Below are 14,350 nucleotides of genomic sequence, written 5' to 3' on the forward strand. Positions count from 1 at the left end.
GTGGGGTGGACCTGCTGCTTTTAAGAAAAAAATTCCGAGTGCTCTGCATCAGCACCCCAGCTGTGTGCCAACAAAGCATTGCCCTAAAAAAAAAATGAGGAGGCGGCTTTTTTTTCTTACAGTCTGAACAAAGCCTTGTAGATGTGCTGGTGCTAGAAATTAAATCATTGGAGTTCATTTTGTGCTAATGTCCTCAAATGCTTTCCTTTAGGCACAAGGCTGTCTGAAGTGAATCTGAATATTTCTTATTTTAAAACCATGTCTCCCTTTTAGAATCTATTAAAATCAAGGTCCTCATTCAGGGTTCTTCAAGGCCTGAGGACAATTACCATCAGCTCCAATGTTTTCTAGTCCAGTGGCTCCCAAACTGTTTACACCACAGCACCCATTAAAGGAATGTTTTGTCATGGGACCCTGAGCCTCAAAAATCAAATTATAATATACATATATTATATATCATAACATTCATAAATTATTCTTATATTAAAGCCAGATCATCATTTATCAATATTACATCAAATAGTAAAGATTCATTCTCCTAAACTCAAAATAAAAGCCAACTGGTGATCTGGATATTTATGGATTCAAAATAAGCAATGCCTTCTTATTTTTTATTGAGTTGAAACTAATATAATGCAAATGTTTGCCTTTTTTATGTGGTAAAAGGTTATTAAAAATGCATATGCAATGGTATGATGAATCTTGCAGCACCGTTAGCTCATCCTCAAGGCGCCCACTCTGAGCTTTGCTGGACCTTCAGAAGTGCAAACAAGCCTCTCCTCAGAGCGTTAAATTATTCAGCTGCTCACTAGAAAAAAAGATGGACTTTAAGATCAGTGCAGTCGTTTTCAGCTCTCCTTCAGGCAGTGGAGCTCCTGGGCCTGTATCTGTGTCAGCTCTCAGAGGAGTGGGTTATGCTGGGACACAGAGGGTCCGGGTGAAAGTGGCCTTGTTATACTGAGGAATGGCCCTTTGAGGTAGAGCAGTAATTGCAACACCGGGGTCAGGACCACAAATCAATGGAGGGAGAGAAGTGTCACTTGTAGAGTCCATTCACTTTCTGTTATGGGAACAAATCTCAACAAACTAAAGGGCTTCTAGATTCCACCCGATGATAACCTTTTGATAACCTATAATCAATTCATGATTGTAGAGTACTTAATGTCTTAACAAAAAAATGTTATCTTACAGCACCTCTTTTCAACATTTGTGTTTGAAGAGCCAGCGTGATCCAAAAAAAAACCCAAAACCCATGAAGCAGTCCTCGCATGACAAGCTTTATAAGAAACAAAGGCTTTCGGCCTTCAGCTGAGACTTTAATAAGGGCATGAACACAAAGGACATTTTGGTTTTGAACAAATTGGACTAAGTGACAACATTCAGTTACAACTGATTTAAATAACATTTGACAAAGCTATTTTCCAATACTCTTCTCCATCTGTGGTAAACTGAACTGTTAATCATGTGATTTCTCTTTTCAGGGGGGCTTTCCGTCAGGATTGGACTCTGTCAGAGGGACCCGCCACCACGGGCTGGTGGAGAGGGTCCACCGGGACCGCAACCGCATCAACTCCCCCCATCGCCGACCCGTCGACAAGCACGGACGGCAGATATCCTTCCAAGCTTAATCACTGACAGTGGGAGATGTGGGTGTTATGGCTTCCGGGTTGTTGGTCTTTATTGTTGTTTTTCTTTTTGAATGGCGGTTTGTGTTTGTATCAAGCGTGACGCCATTCACCAGTGTAGGCAGCTGTTCAGTAGCCTCAGGAACAGACTTAGTCACAATGCTAGTTTGAAATGTGACGCAGAGACAGCGCGCTTTACTTACGCCTAATGGACACTGACAGTGGGAGATTCTCAGGTTGTGTATGCATGTGTATTTAGCAGCAGATGTGATTTTTAGGCAGCCGCACAAGTGTGTCATTGTTGTAATGGGGATAACACACAGGGTGAGGAAAATAGGCGGGAGTGTTGGTACTTTAGCTCTCAGCAACACTCTTTAAAATAGTAAGTGAGTAAAAACAGAACAATCTGTTTTCTTATGCCTCTTTTAATTACCAGTTTCACTAGTTTTATAAACCAGATTGCGTAATATAATCTGCTACCATTTGTTTTTTTGTCTTAACCAGTGGCTGAATTTAGACCAAGATTGATTAACAGATATTTTATAAGACTATGGATTGCATTCTGTAACTTGGGAATACTGTCTCAAAATTTAAATTACAACTTCCAAATGTGTCTTGTGGTTGGAACTGCTGTTGATTTGAGCACTTAAAGAGCAACTTGCAGGTTTTTTTTTTTACTACATTTACGTTTAACCTTGCCTGAAAATTACAATTAAAAAGGTTAATGCAGGATTTGATGTTTTACGAGACATAAGGGCAGGAATTCAGAGGGGAAAGGAGCCGTTTTGAGCTCTGCTAATAAAAACTGCTTATTTTTTAACGTCAAACGCGTCATATTACGTCACATGGGGGTGCAACTTTCTCGGACTCCTTCTCTGCCCCATCCGCGGTAGTAGTTGGTAGTTGGTTTGAGCGGTTGTGATTTAGTGAGCTGGTATTTTTTCGGTAATTTATTGGGAATGCTGATACAGCATTCCAACTATATGTTATGCTACGGACAAAAAGTTTATTATTATTATTCCGCCGACTTATTTTGGCCCTCTTCTCCTCCCACATTCAACATCTTAGAAACTCCGTTCAAACATCAAAACGTTCAGCTCAGTCGCAGGCTATTACTTTTCTCATTCATAACTTTCATAATTCCAGAGATACATCCCATAATTCATCAAATTTTTAACCATTGAAGTCAATGGAGATATTCTTCAGACTTCAACAAATCTTCATGCGACTTCAACTGCTAACTGTTCATTCATACTTTCACTCAGAAACCTCATTCCAACTTTAAAATGTTACACATCTTTCTGACATTATTCCTGTAACACAACTTTTAAATCTGATTCTTACTTTTAGAGATATTAAACATTGTTCAGACCTTGTTAAAGAGGTTTTCTTCAGATTTTAACATTAACTAGAGTGCGTGATGTCACAGCTAGAGTGGAGCAAATCTTGAAATTTGCCTTCATATATTTTTTTAAAACTGCCATAATTCCCAAACCCTACATTCCTGAGACATAATTTTTCATGACAAACGTAGGAAAACATCTCGTAGCTTGAAAAATGACAAATAATTAAGCAAAAATAGTTCAACAAAATGCCTCTTGAGGGCATGAAGTGACAAAAACGTTCAACATGTCTCCATTAACATGTTAAGCCCGAGAGACCCCGGTACCGGGGTACTGCCGCAACATCTTGCAGGAAACAGTGTCTGAGGGCATGTTCATTTAATAAAACTATGAATGTTTTATATCCATGTAACGGGAAGAAACTCATCTAACTGATCATTTTAATATTTTTTTTCAAAAGAAAACCCACAATGCTAACACTGAGCCTCTGAATTAGCAACGAGCGAAAAATGCTAACACCTTACTGCACCGAAAATCACTCGCAAAACCTTATTATTTATCTTTTCACCACATCCAACACATTGTTTCACATCGTGAGGTGACACAGAATCGTTTGACACCGACATTACCACTGAATTATACGTATTTGCGACGTTATAAGCAAAAACGGACATCAAAACAGGTGACGCTAGGTAGCTAAAAATGCTAACATTTTTACCTTGGCTCTGTAGTCTCTCCAAAGTGGTCTTCAATGGCATTAAAACGATAAAAACGCTGCTGAAGTTAATCCATAGGTTAATATAATGTGTCTGTGTCCCTTTGAAATGATTTCTGATTATCCATAAGCATTAAAACTGCTTTTCCGTTTCCAGATGTCAAAGCTAGAGATAGGTCCACTCTGATGCAAAATTACATGTGCGAAGCCCCCACCTTTTCTCTTCACAACGTGTGTGTGTGGGGGACTCCCCCTTCGATTCTATTGGCTCTAACGGTCAGAAAGAGGTGTCAACCATCAAAATCGAGCAAGGGGGGCCAGAGATATGGAAAATCCACCCAAATGACCCCAGAAGTGGTTTCTTTTTGCTAAATCTCTCTAAAAAGGTCAAATGTCACGTGTTTTGCATCAATCTTGATACAGGGTACTTATTATATGTTGTACTTTGGATTCCTAAAGCTTTTAGTCTACTAACCCATCATCCAAGTATTTTACTATGTAAAATCTGAATTTTCTTTAAAATAAAAAACATCTATATTGATTCTCACTTTTCTACATCCAACTCACAGGTTTATCATTACTTTGAGAAAAAAGATTATTAATTTAACCCTTTTAGAAGGGAAGATATGGTCATTTGTTCTGGGAATGTCATTTTCGAGCCTGAGACCTGAAAAACAGGCTATGGGCTTAACGGGTTAAAGCCCATTGTAATTTCAGGCTGATATTTCCTCACAGCAGCAGCCGCACACCTTTAGTTAAACTGCCAAAAAGGCCACATTATTAACCCGAAAGTACACAAAAATTACACTTCAGATACTCAACTTCCTTGACATGCTTCACATTTTGAAATTTCACAGATATCTGTTATCGTTCTTCCACAAAACGTTCACATGTAAGAGGTTTATCTCTCATTCAGAACAATGCAAACCTTTGATCTCTACAGAGCTCGTTAGCTCAACTATAAACACCTGTGTAATGGAACACGATGATGTCATCACTCCAACTGACAGCAGTCAGTTCTAACTGTTCATTTCATTCTCTCTCTCTCTCTCTCTCTCTCTCTCTCTCTCTCTCTCTCTCTCTCTCTCTCTCTCTCTCTCTCTCTCTCTCTCTCTCTCTCTCTCTCTCTCTCACACACAAAATGTTCCAAACGGCCCAAAACTTCACAGGTTTGGTAACGATGCAGCCATCAACGCATCTAAGCGTAGTATGGGGTGTCATCGAATGCCGTTGCCATGGCGACAGACCACTCGCCATGAAACACGATGTCGCTGTAAGTCCAATGGACACGGTCCAATCGTCCCCCAATCTTCACTTGTATATCACCGGTCCAGCCCTCAACAGCTCTACGTCAATTATGGGGTTTCTTCAAATGCCGTTGCCATGGCAACACAATGCTCGCCATGAAACACGGTTTTCTCATAACTTCAGTGAAAATGTTCCAAACGGCCCAAAACTTCACAGGTTTGGTAACGATGTAGCCATCAACGCATCTAAGCGTATTATGGGGTGTCATCAAATGCCGTTGCCATGGCGACAGATCATTCGCCATCAAGTTAGTTCAAAAGTTTGCAGTTCAATTATTCTGCTGCTTTTCCAAGCCTTTTTACTTTCTTTTCTTCACTCATCACACATTCAAGCCCCCAGTGTTCATGTATCATTTCAATCTAAATTCTTCACTTTCTTCTTACACATTACATTTCAGCATAGCAGTTTAGTGTCAGCTTTTCAGCATAAAGCATTCCCACTAGCAATTTCTTCAGGAATTGCATTCTCTAGTTTTACCATTTCACCATTTTTAATCATGGTGAGCTGGAGTTTGTGCAGGTTGCACAAACTCCAGCCTGTCAGTGTCAGGACATCGAGTCCACAGTTTCCCTAACAGGAAAAGGACCGGAGCTAGCTTTCGTTCCCGGGTGCGTTGTGCGAGGTGCATCCACCTCCCTGCAGCACATACTCTCCACAGCTGAGGCCTATCAAACAAAACGTTTATCAGGAAACCGTATTACATCTCTCTCTCCCCCCTTCGCTGCTCTCTCTCTCCCCCCTTCGCTCCTCTCTCTCTCCCCTCCGGTACACAGCACCGTAAGACGTAGTGTGGAGTTGCATTAGGTAACGCGAGATACGGCTGATACTTGCGCATTAGTTTCTGTTATGGATGTTACTATATTATCAATACTACTTTAGTTATAGCCTGATATATGATAGCTAACTTTACAATGTTGTGATGTGACCAACGTTAGCTAACATTAACTGTAGCTAACGCTGGTCACTCACCAAGACAGCTGCCCAGTTCTCCACTGGTTCTCCTCACACCACAGCTCCATTTCTCTCCGATGGCCGTTATTTCTTCTAATCCTTGGCTGCTCCTGGTCTCGTGGACGCATAGCAGGCTCATAATTATATGGTTGTGGTCCGTCATATGCATACGAATATACATTTTCAAGCTCTTCTGTGTCAAAACTAGCATTGTGAACCATGTTAATTAATATGTTAGACCGGCCGCTCTCCCTCATGTGACGTCACACGTGGGTGGTCTTTTTTTATGCGGAAGTAAAAATGTCTTCCAAAACGACGCCAGATGTCACTGTAGTGTATATTTATGTATATTTTTTAGAAAATCTAGTGTATACATCATTTTCCTACACATTTATTCACTGGGGTCTCTAACCTGCAAGTTGCTCTTTAAGGATCATTACTGATTCGATCTGAAGTGCAGGAAAACCAAGGTCCCTGACTCGAGTGTCTGAAATTGTTCTGAATGAAGACTCTATGTACAGTCTCTATTATTATACCTTTATAGGTGATCACACAAAGAGCTTGCTCCTTGAAAAACATAACTGAAAACTTTGAAAACACCAAATAAAATACACGAATCAACTGAGAACACTTGTATATTCCACACTACAGTGCCTATTCTCCTATGTTAATAGTAACAAGTAATTTTATTCTGTGACACATTTGGTATATTTTAAAGGTCTTTATCTAGAGAACGGTATATTAATATAAGAGAACATTAATTTAATTTCCTGCAATCGTACAGGCCGCTAATTACATTTCCTGATCTGGATTCACACCCAATGTGTTGCATTTACATGAAACACCCTTAGCCCACTGATCCATCAGCACTCTCCCCCCCCTCGTAGCATTTTAATAACTAGATCTGTGTATTCCTTTGCCTTGAGACAGAGATGATTCAGTGAAATGTCACTATGGTGTGTGTGATGGCTCGAGAGGAGTGTGTCCTGTGTCTCAGCATGTGATGTCACACCAGCGTATATATTTCCACGGAGAACAATCGAAACACAATCATAACGTAACGGTTTTAGTGTGTTGCATGAATGAGTCAACCTGGAAATAAGTTAGCTTCTTACCACTTCCCTTTTCTCGAAGTCAACATTTTATGAATGAGTTTGTGGGTAGTTGCCTGAAATAAGGTCTGTGGTAAATACAAGCTTAAGAGATTCTTAAGTTGTGTTCTACGTCAGAAAATATGTAAGTAAATATGCCACTGGTGAATCACAAAAGCTTCTTTTCATAAAAAATTGCGGTTGCTAACAAGTTAATAAATGAGACTACTCAACCTCATCAGTCCAAACATTAGCTGACTTTAGCTTTGCCTTGGTGAGTAGCTTAACATTAGCTTTTTACTTCAGGCAGTTGCATTTTTAAATTATGAAAGTGGTCTTAATATGTGGACATTATCCGAACAGCGCAACAAAATTAGCTTTAGCATTAGTTTCTGTCGAGGGAGCCCTTGCAATGTTAACAGGTCGGCCTGAAAACAAATGTGTGAACAATGCATCATTCTATTGGACAATACCCTTGAGTACTTTGAGGAAAGCATTTCATAATCATATTAGTTTGAATTTTTCTCTCCTCACTGATGAAACTTGCCTCTTCAGTTTGTATGGAGTCATGCATGTTTGTTATGTGGACAGGGTTCATGTGTACAATAGACGCCACTGACCTACCATGAGGGGGATGTTTGACTGTTTAAATTGAATGTTCAACCGTTATAGCACAGCTCTAAACATACTTGACTGTTTCAGATTGTTTCTGATTGATCAGCGCTGCAGTTTGAATTAGTTGAGGCAATGTAAAGCTCTGCGGTTTGCTTCACATATTTCCTGGTTATTATGCATTTGTGTTGTAATGTAGAACTCACTGTAATGTAAACAGCGTGGGTTTAGGCACTCCTCTAAAAGTCTGCTCTTGTTAGTAACAAAAAAGAAGTCCATTTGTATGTTGTGGGTGGTGTTTGTAAATGTTTCCTGTGCACGTATAGATCGCCAGGTCAACATGGTGTAAAGGTCACCGGTGGGAGAGATTGTTGTGTCAAAATCTATGGTCAAAATAGACAGACATTTCCAGTCAGATTTTGGTCACAAGGTGTATGTTTGTGTGGACATCTCTAACTAGAAATGTCTTTTAAAATCTCAGCAGAGGGAATGATGATAACTTAAAGGTCCCATGTCATGCACCCCCCCCCTTCCCGCGTCCATTCGTGATGTCTCGCTGTCTCGCAGATCCCACGCAGCAAGCAGGAAATGAACCCAGCTCACACTGTCCGCTCCTCGCAGCGCAACGTCCCGCCAACACGGCACCCAGACCCCATGCAGCATTCTCATCTGTTTGTCCTTACTGGTGTTACTTTCTGGTTGCTAACGCCATTGTAACACATAATCACTGATGTTCCGCTGTAACGGTGGTAGACCATAGTGGTAGACTCATCAGAACAGAGTGGGCGAGCTGACCAATCAGAGCACAGTGGGCTCATAGGGAGGGGGGGGCAGGAGCTCCAACAAGCCGTTTAGGACAGAGAGTGAATACACATACAGTACTATATAGAGATGCTGTATGAGAAACCAATGTGAGTTTGGAAAATTGCACAATATAAATCTATTGTAGTATACCTCAACAATGGAATTATGATCAGTAGAAATGGCCATGACATGGGACCTTTAAGTCCAACTTTCGTCCTGTTCACGTGTTTGTATCTTTTGAGAAAACGTACGGCAACAAAAGTGCTCAAGGGTTATGTGCTAAAGAAAGCCAGTGTTAAAAAAACACACAAACAAGGGGAGATGGTTAAAAACTGGTTAGTGGCTATTCAGAAAAAAATTACTTTTTATTTCTGTATAGACTTTTGTTGCCCTCCATTAGTTTTGAGTCTTGAAGATACTTTAAAAACTGATCAAAGGCCATCAGAAAGTAATCTCTGTTATTGTAATAGGAGTAAAGAACTGGTTCTTCTTTGACGTTATTCATACTGAAAGAGGATTCAGAGCGACTTAAAATAAGTGGTCGGATTTTTGGAGGTCTTGCATAATATATACAGTAGCTTTATGGTCCGAATCCATCTCTTAACCACTTCCGCTGTCATTGCTCTTAGTTTCCACTAAGACAAAATAATGCTATCAGAAATAGGTCTTTGTATCTGTTTGAACGCCACAAATGTATTCTTTTGTGCAAACCAGAAGGTATCGATAGCACAGATTATGTCGCAGAGAAAACCTGGTCAGATTCCTAGTGTTGTTTAATAATTTTAATTAAATATATATCCTGATTGAATTGCGTTTTTATTATATTATAATCTGTGTAGGCGAAATCCTTAAACAGCTGCTTGTGTTTAGACAACATTTTAAAAGTTTGATTTATGTTAGATTATTAATAAAAGCCTTTTGTCGGAGAAAGGAAGGAAAATAAACACAAATGGGGGAGAAAAAAAAGATAATTTTGATTGATAATAACGGGGAGAAAAGCAACTTCTTTAAATAAAAAATTGTAGAGCAATTTCTGGCTCTCATTTAACAGTGCCAGATTTAGAAAATGGAGTGTTGCTTTAATTTGTCCAGAAATCGAGGGTGAAGTTTGAATTATATCCCAATTTTACACACCTGACACAAAACTTCTGTGCTCCATCTACAGTTAAGGGTTGACCCCACTAATAGGGTTGTTGAATAATGCTAAGAGCATGTGAAACAACCACATAACCCGTTTGACCGGATTGTTACTCCTCTGAGTCTGGAGAGACAACATTGCTGTCCTTTCCCCTGAATTGTATTTGTTTATAATATTTTAAAAGGGACTTATCATCAAATTAGTGCAAGTGTTGATAGCATGGCTCCTGTCTCTGTAATTCTGTCTCACTTCTACTGATAATATGCTGTCCAAGGCCCAACAGATGCTGTGTAGAACAGTGTTTGTCCTTGAGTGGTACCCAATCTCAAAGCTTTAAAGGTCCCATGCCATGCTTTTCCGGTTATTACCCGTCCCCTTGTGTGTTATGAAGGTTGCGGGTGGTAGTGGAGCCTCGCAGATGGGGGTGCTGCAGCCCCCTCAGCATCCCCCCCTTCCCGCGTCCATTCGTGATGTCTCGCTGTCTTGCAGACCCCACGCAGCAAGCAGGAAATGAACCCAGCTCGCACTGTCCGCTCCTCGCAGCAGCGAGCCACGCAACTACCCGCCAACACGGCACCCAGACCCCACGCAGCATTCTCATCTCTTTGTCCTTACTGGTGTCATTTTCTGGTTGCTAACGCCATTGTAACACATAATAACTGATGTTCCGCTGTAATGGTGGTAGACCATAGTGGTAGACAGAGTGGGCGAGCTGACCAATCAGAGCACAGTGGGCTCACAGGGAGGGGGGGGGGGGCAGGAGCTCCAACAAGCCGTTTAGGACAGAGAGTGAATACACATAGTATACAGAGATGCTGTATGAGAAACCAATGTGAGTTTGGAAAATTGCACAATATAAATCTATTCTAGTAGACCTCAACAATGGAATTATGATCAGTAGAAATGGCCATGACATGGGACCTTTAATTAGTTTTTGTTGATCGGTCACCATTTTAAACACCCCTCCCTGAACCACCCAGAGAGGAGACTATTTCAGCAGAGGAGCTACACTTGCAAACACTAAGATTGTCGGCAAATCAAAACACCACCCTTCTGAAGTCCTGCCCTTCTTCAGACAAAGTCAGGAACTCTGCTTCTACATTCTGTAGTAAATCAAATAATGCTGTCATTGTTTCATCAAATATTTGAAAAAGGCAGCTCCATTGTTCACGCTTGTCTGTCATCGTTATGGGGCTTTGATGAGAATGTGCTCGCAATATGAATGCTTTCTTTTCTTTTTGCACCTTGGACTCTCACCTTCTTAAGATTTCATGTCAAGTTGAGCTTAGAACTGTAGTTAAAACACATTATCGTTTAGAATCAGACCTCAAATGCCTTTATACTTAAGAGTTTCAAGTCTTATTGCAAATGTGTTTTATTCAATTTGTCGTCCATTTCGTCTTTGGTGATAAAATGTAATAACAATACTTGAGATCTTTTATAAAATTGAACTTACTATCACATGTTTCTGTGCCTATAATTCCCTTAACTCAAACCCACATAGAGAGCTCTCCGTACGGAGCCGTCTACCTGTCCCCCCCTCTGGACAACAACTGGAGAAGGTGAGTGGCACATCTGTTAAACTGCTTTCTGAATTTGTCTTCTCTTCTTCCTCTAATTATATTATTTTACAACAGGAAGGGTTTCCTTTTGCCACCCTGTTTCCTGTATCAAGCCTCTCTGTGCCTACTAGTATTGTCTTTCTACATCTAGGCTCCAGCCGTCTGGATCAAACAGAAATGTATATATCGATGACCGAATGTCCAGGGCAGAACTGGGGCAGGGCGACGGGCGGAGCTGTTAACCTTTATTATTTGTGCACAAGTGCTGTGTTAGCCCTGGGAAGGCTGAGACAACCTAAAGATGTTTGACAGATAGCCTTTTGCTTTAAAGGTCATGCCCAACAGCCGTCAACCTACTGTTAAGGGATTGTATGTTGTCACAGCACAACTTCCCAGAATCTCCAGCCTAGCACATATTAAATAAAGGTACCTTCTGTGAAACAATCCTACACTGCTAGCTGGCCTTGATTTGAGCTTCATTTTTCCAGATCTGGTTGTGCCTACGTAGAGCAGTCAGTGTATTGTAGGCGGCTTTTCTTCAGTGTTTACAAGAGGGTGAATTATGGCCCTGTGTTAAAAAGGCTCAGCCGAGCTCCTCCCCATTCACTCATGCTCCGTCTCCACACTTGTGTTTAGTGTGCTGGCTTTGGCCGGCTGCCAGTCACCCTGCCTCCTCTTCTTCCAAAGCGCAGACACAGACATTCGCCAGGCTCCGTGTTGAGCGAACCACAACAGCTTGTACTGTAGAAATGAATAAGGCCCACGCCCTCTCGTCATTGTTGACAGCACAAAACAGGTTGGCTGACAAACGTCGTGTTATCAGAGTGGGTGTGTTTCTGGGACAGCCATGTGGCACAAAGCAATGAATGCAGACGTTTTATTTGCGCGGCATGGCTCTGTTCCGCACTGTATTTCTCAATGAAAGTTTGAGCATTATGGTACCTCAACATCATAATATGGAAAACAACCAATTACTTTTTTTATTGAATAATTACATTTTCCATCATGAAGGTACTTGTTGCGTTTGTGTTTTTGTTATATGCTGTAAAGGGATGGACCAAAGCAATTCTAACATTTATTTTCTATTGATTCCCATTCGTGGTCACTGTGAAAATAACAGTACTTGCCCTACAATCAAATTCTCCCGGCCTTTTTCGATTTGTGAAAATAATATTTTTCATGCAACCTTGTAAAGTGGCAAAGCATTTATCTCTACTATTTCACTCCCTTTGATTGCTGTCCACCATTCCATACAGATAGCCTTGTATTAGTGATTGGCATCATCTCTTTCAAGTCTCTGCAGGCCGAGCATCGCCTCCTGCTCCAACCTGCAACAGATTGTTGTCACAGTGTGTAACACGGATACATGTCCCCCTCAGCAGTAGATTTTGGCCAAATTCACTGTCAAAGGCAGGCAAAGATAAACTAGTTTCCCCTGGCGAAAACTGGCTGTGTCCGAACAGATGAGTCAGAAAGCTTGGAGAACTGAATTTCTACCAATCTTACCATATGCAAGTTTTACACAAGAAATAGTTACATTGTGTTTGAGTGCTTTTTAATATCGATAACAATATGTATTAAGCCCAAGCTTGAGGTGTAACAAGCTTACTTTGAAAAAATATTTTGATATGATCTGGATGTTTCTTGCCAAGACAAACATGTCTATGCGTTCTTATTTCTAGTAGCTTATTGCTGCTATGTAAAAAAAATCTGGCTAGTAAACCTTCCTGCAGTTGAGGGATCTGGCAGGATGTCATAAGTGAATTAGACTTTTATGGCTCATGGGTGATTTACAGACTCTGGGCTCCAGAGAGCATGTGAAAGAGTAAAATGGATCAAGGTGGTGCAAATAATTTTCACACAAAAGTAGAAGGATATAATTTGTAAGAAGGAACTTCAGGCGCATACAGAAGACATGTTCCTCATCCCTGAGCAGAACAGAAATCACAGTTAGATGGACAACCATTTCAAATATTAAACAAACTATATCCCCGAAAAAGTTTTGCAAAACATTTGAATGGAAAGGTCAGATAGAAAGGCAACCCAGGATTTTCTCTAAAGAATTAAACAATGGTGTTGCACCATAATACCGTACTATTGCAGCACCATTATTCCATACCCAGAACAGAATGTTGATGGCAATTTTGACATACAAATTATATTAGTAGTAACTGTTTTAATTATGATAGCTTCAAAACTACCAGATGTCCAGGCTACACCACTGGGTCCAAGCTGAACTCCAACATCTAAATATGTAGTTTTCAGTTGCGAAACTTTTATCAAATTTGTGGAACCAAGATTACGTCACTTGTTGGGTCATGTTTCCAATGTAACCTTGTCATTTCACAAATGTTATCATTATTGATAGTATTTCATTCGAAATATTTAGCAAATGGTTCCTTGAAATGTAGGCTGTATAAGTGGAAATAACTGAATGAACAGTATATAAGTTCGCTTTTGCACAATCTGTGTTTTACTCTAAGGGTGCTTTCACAAGCCATAGTCGAATTAGATTCAAATGATACTGTTTGGTTTTGTTTAAAGGTGGACCAAATAAAAAAATAAAAAATCCCAGGGTCGTTTACTATGAAGCCCAGACTGGAAATGTACTCACAAAAGTCTTTATTCTTTGGTCAGAAATGTTGCGGTGGAAAATAAAAAAATGTAAATCAACAGGTGCAAAGAAAACCCAAACCAACCAACATGATACTCTATGTTTGTAGTATAACTGCTTTGGTGTTCCCAACAAACACAAATGGAAAGTGTTCGGAGCCTCTGGTTCAGGTTGGCAACAATGTGTTGATCCACTTATTCATACAAGATATGCTGCCATCTGTAAATGCTGGTTTAGTTCACTTCCTACAATTGGGTTGGATTATGTTCTCACTGCTATTGGACCGCCCTAGGGATCGCTTTAAAATGGTACCATCTCTCTCAATCTGTGTTGGACCGTTTGTTTTGGTCCACACCAGAGCATGATTACTGCTTCACAACTCCCTTCAAACCACACCAGAGTCCGATTAAAACGGACCTAATGTTGGCTTGTCAAAGCACTCTTGAAATGTATGGAACATGTTGGTTTTAAGGAGACATAACGCTCTGTTTGAGTTGAAATGGGAACTGGATTGGAGTCTGGCTCAGGGAGGTTCTTCTTCCTACTACTGGGAAATTCCATTAAAGAAAATGTTCTGTTACACGGTT

The 14,350-nt window shown here is 40.5% G+C and overlaps 1 protein-coding gene across 2 annotated transcripts in view; it reads left to right on the plus strand.

Annotated features, from left to right (window-relative positions):
• The window catches only part of crtc3 (CREB regulated transcription coactivator 3), a 44,655-nt gene that overhangs the window by 6,703 nt on the left and 23,602 nt on the right, over window positions 1-14,350 (plus strand). For both annotated transcript variants that reach the window (XM_034116456.1, XM_034116458.1), the window contains exons 3-4: window positions 1,482-1,610; window positions 11,088-11,149. In XM_034116456.1, coding sequence (XP_033972347.1) covers window positions 1,482-1,610; window positions 11,088-11,149 — 191 coding nt within the window. The remainder of the gene's footprint in view (window positions 1-1,481; window positions 1,611-11,087; window positions 11,150-14,350) is intronic.

The sequence above is a fragment of the Trematomus bernacchii genome, unplaced genomic scaffold (assembly GCF_902827165.1).
Source record: "Trematomus bernacchii unplaced genomic scaffold, fTreBer1.1, whole genome shotgun sequence".
In the NCBI taxonomy this organism is placed as follows: Eukaryota; Metazoa; Chordata; class Actinopteri; order Perciformes; family Nototheniidae; genus Trematomus; species Trematomus bernacchii.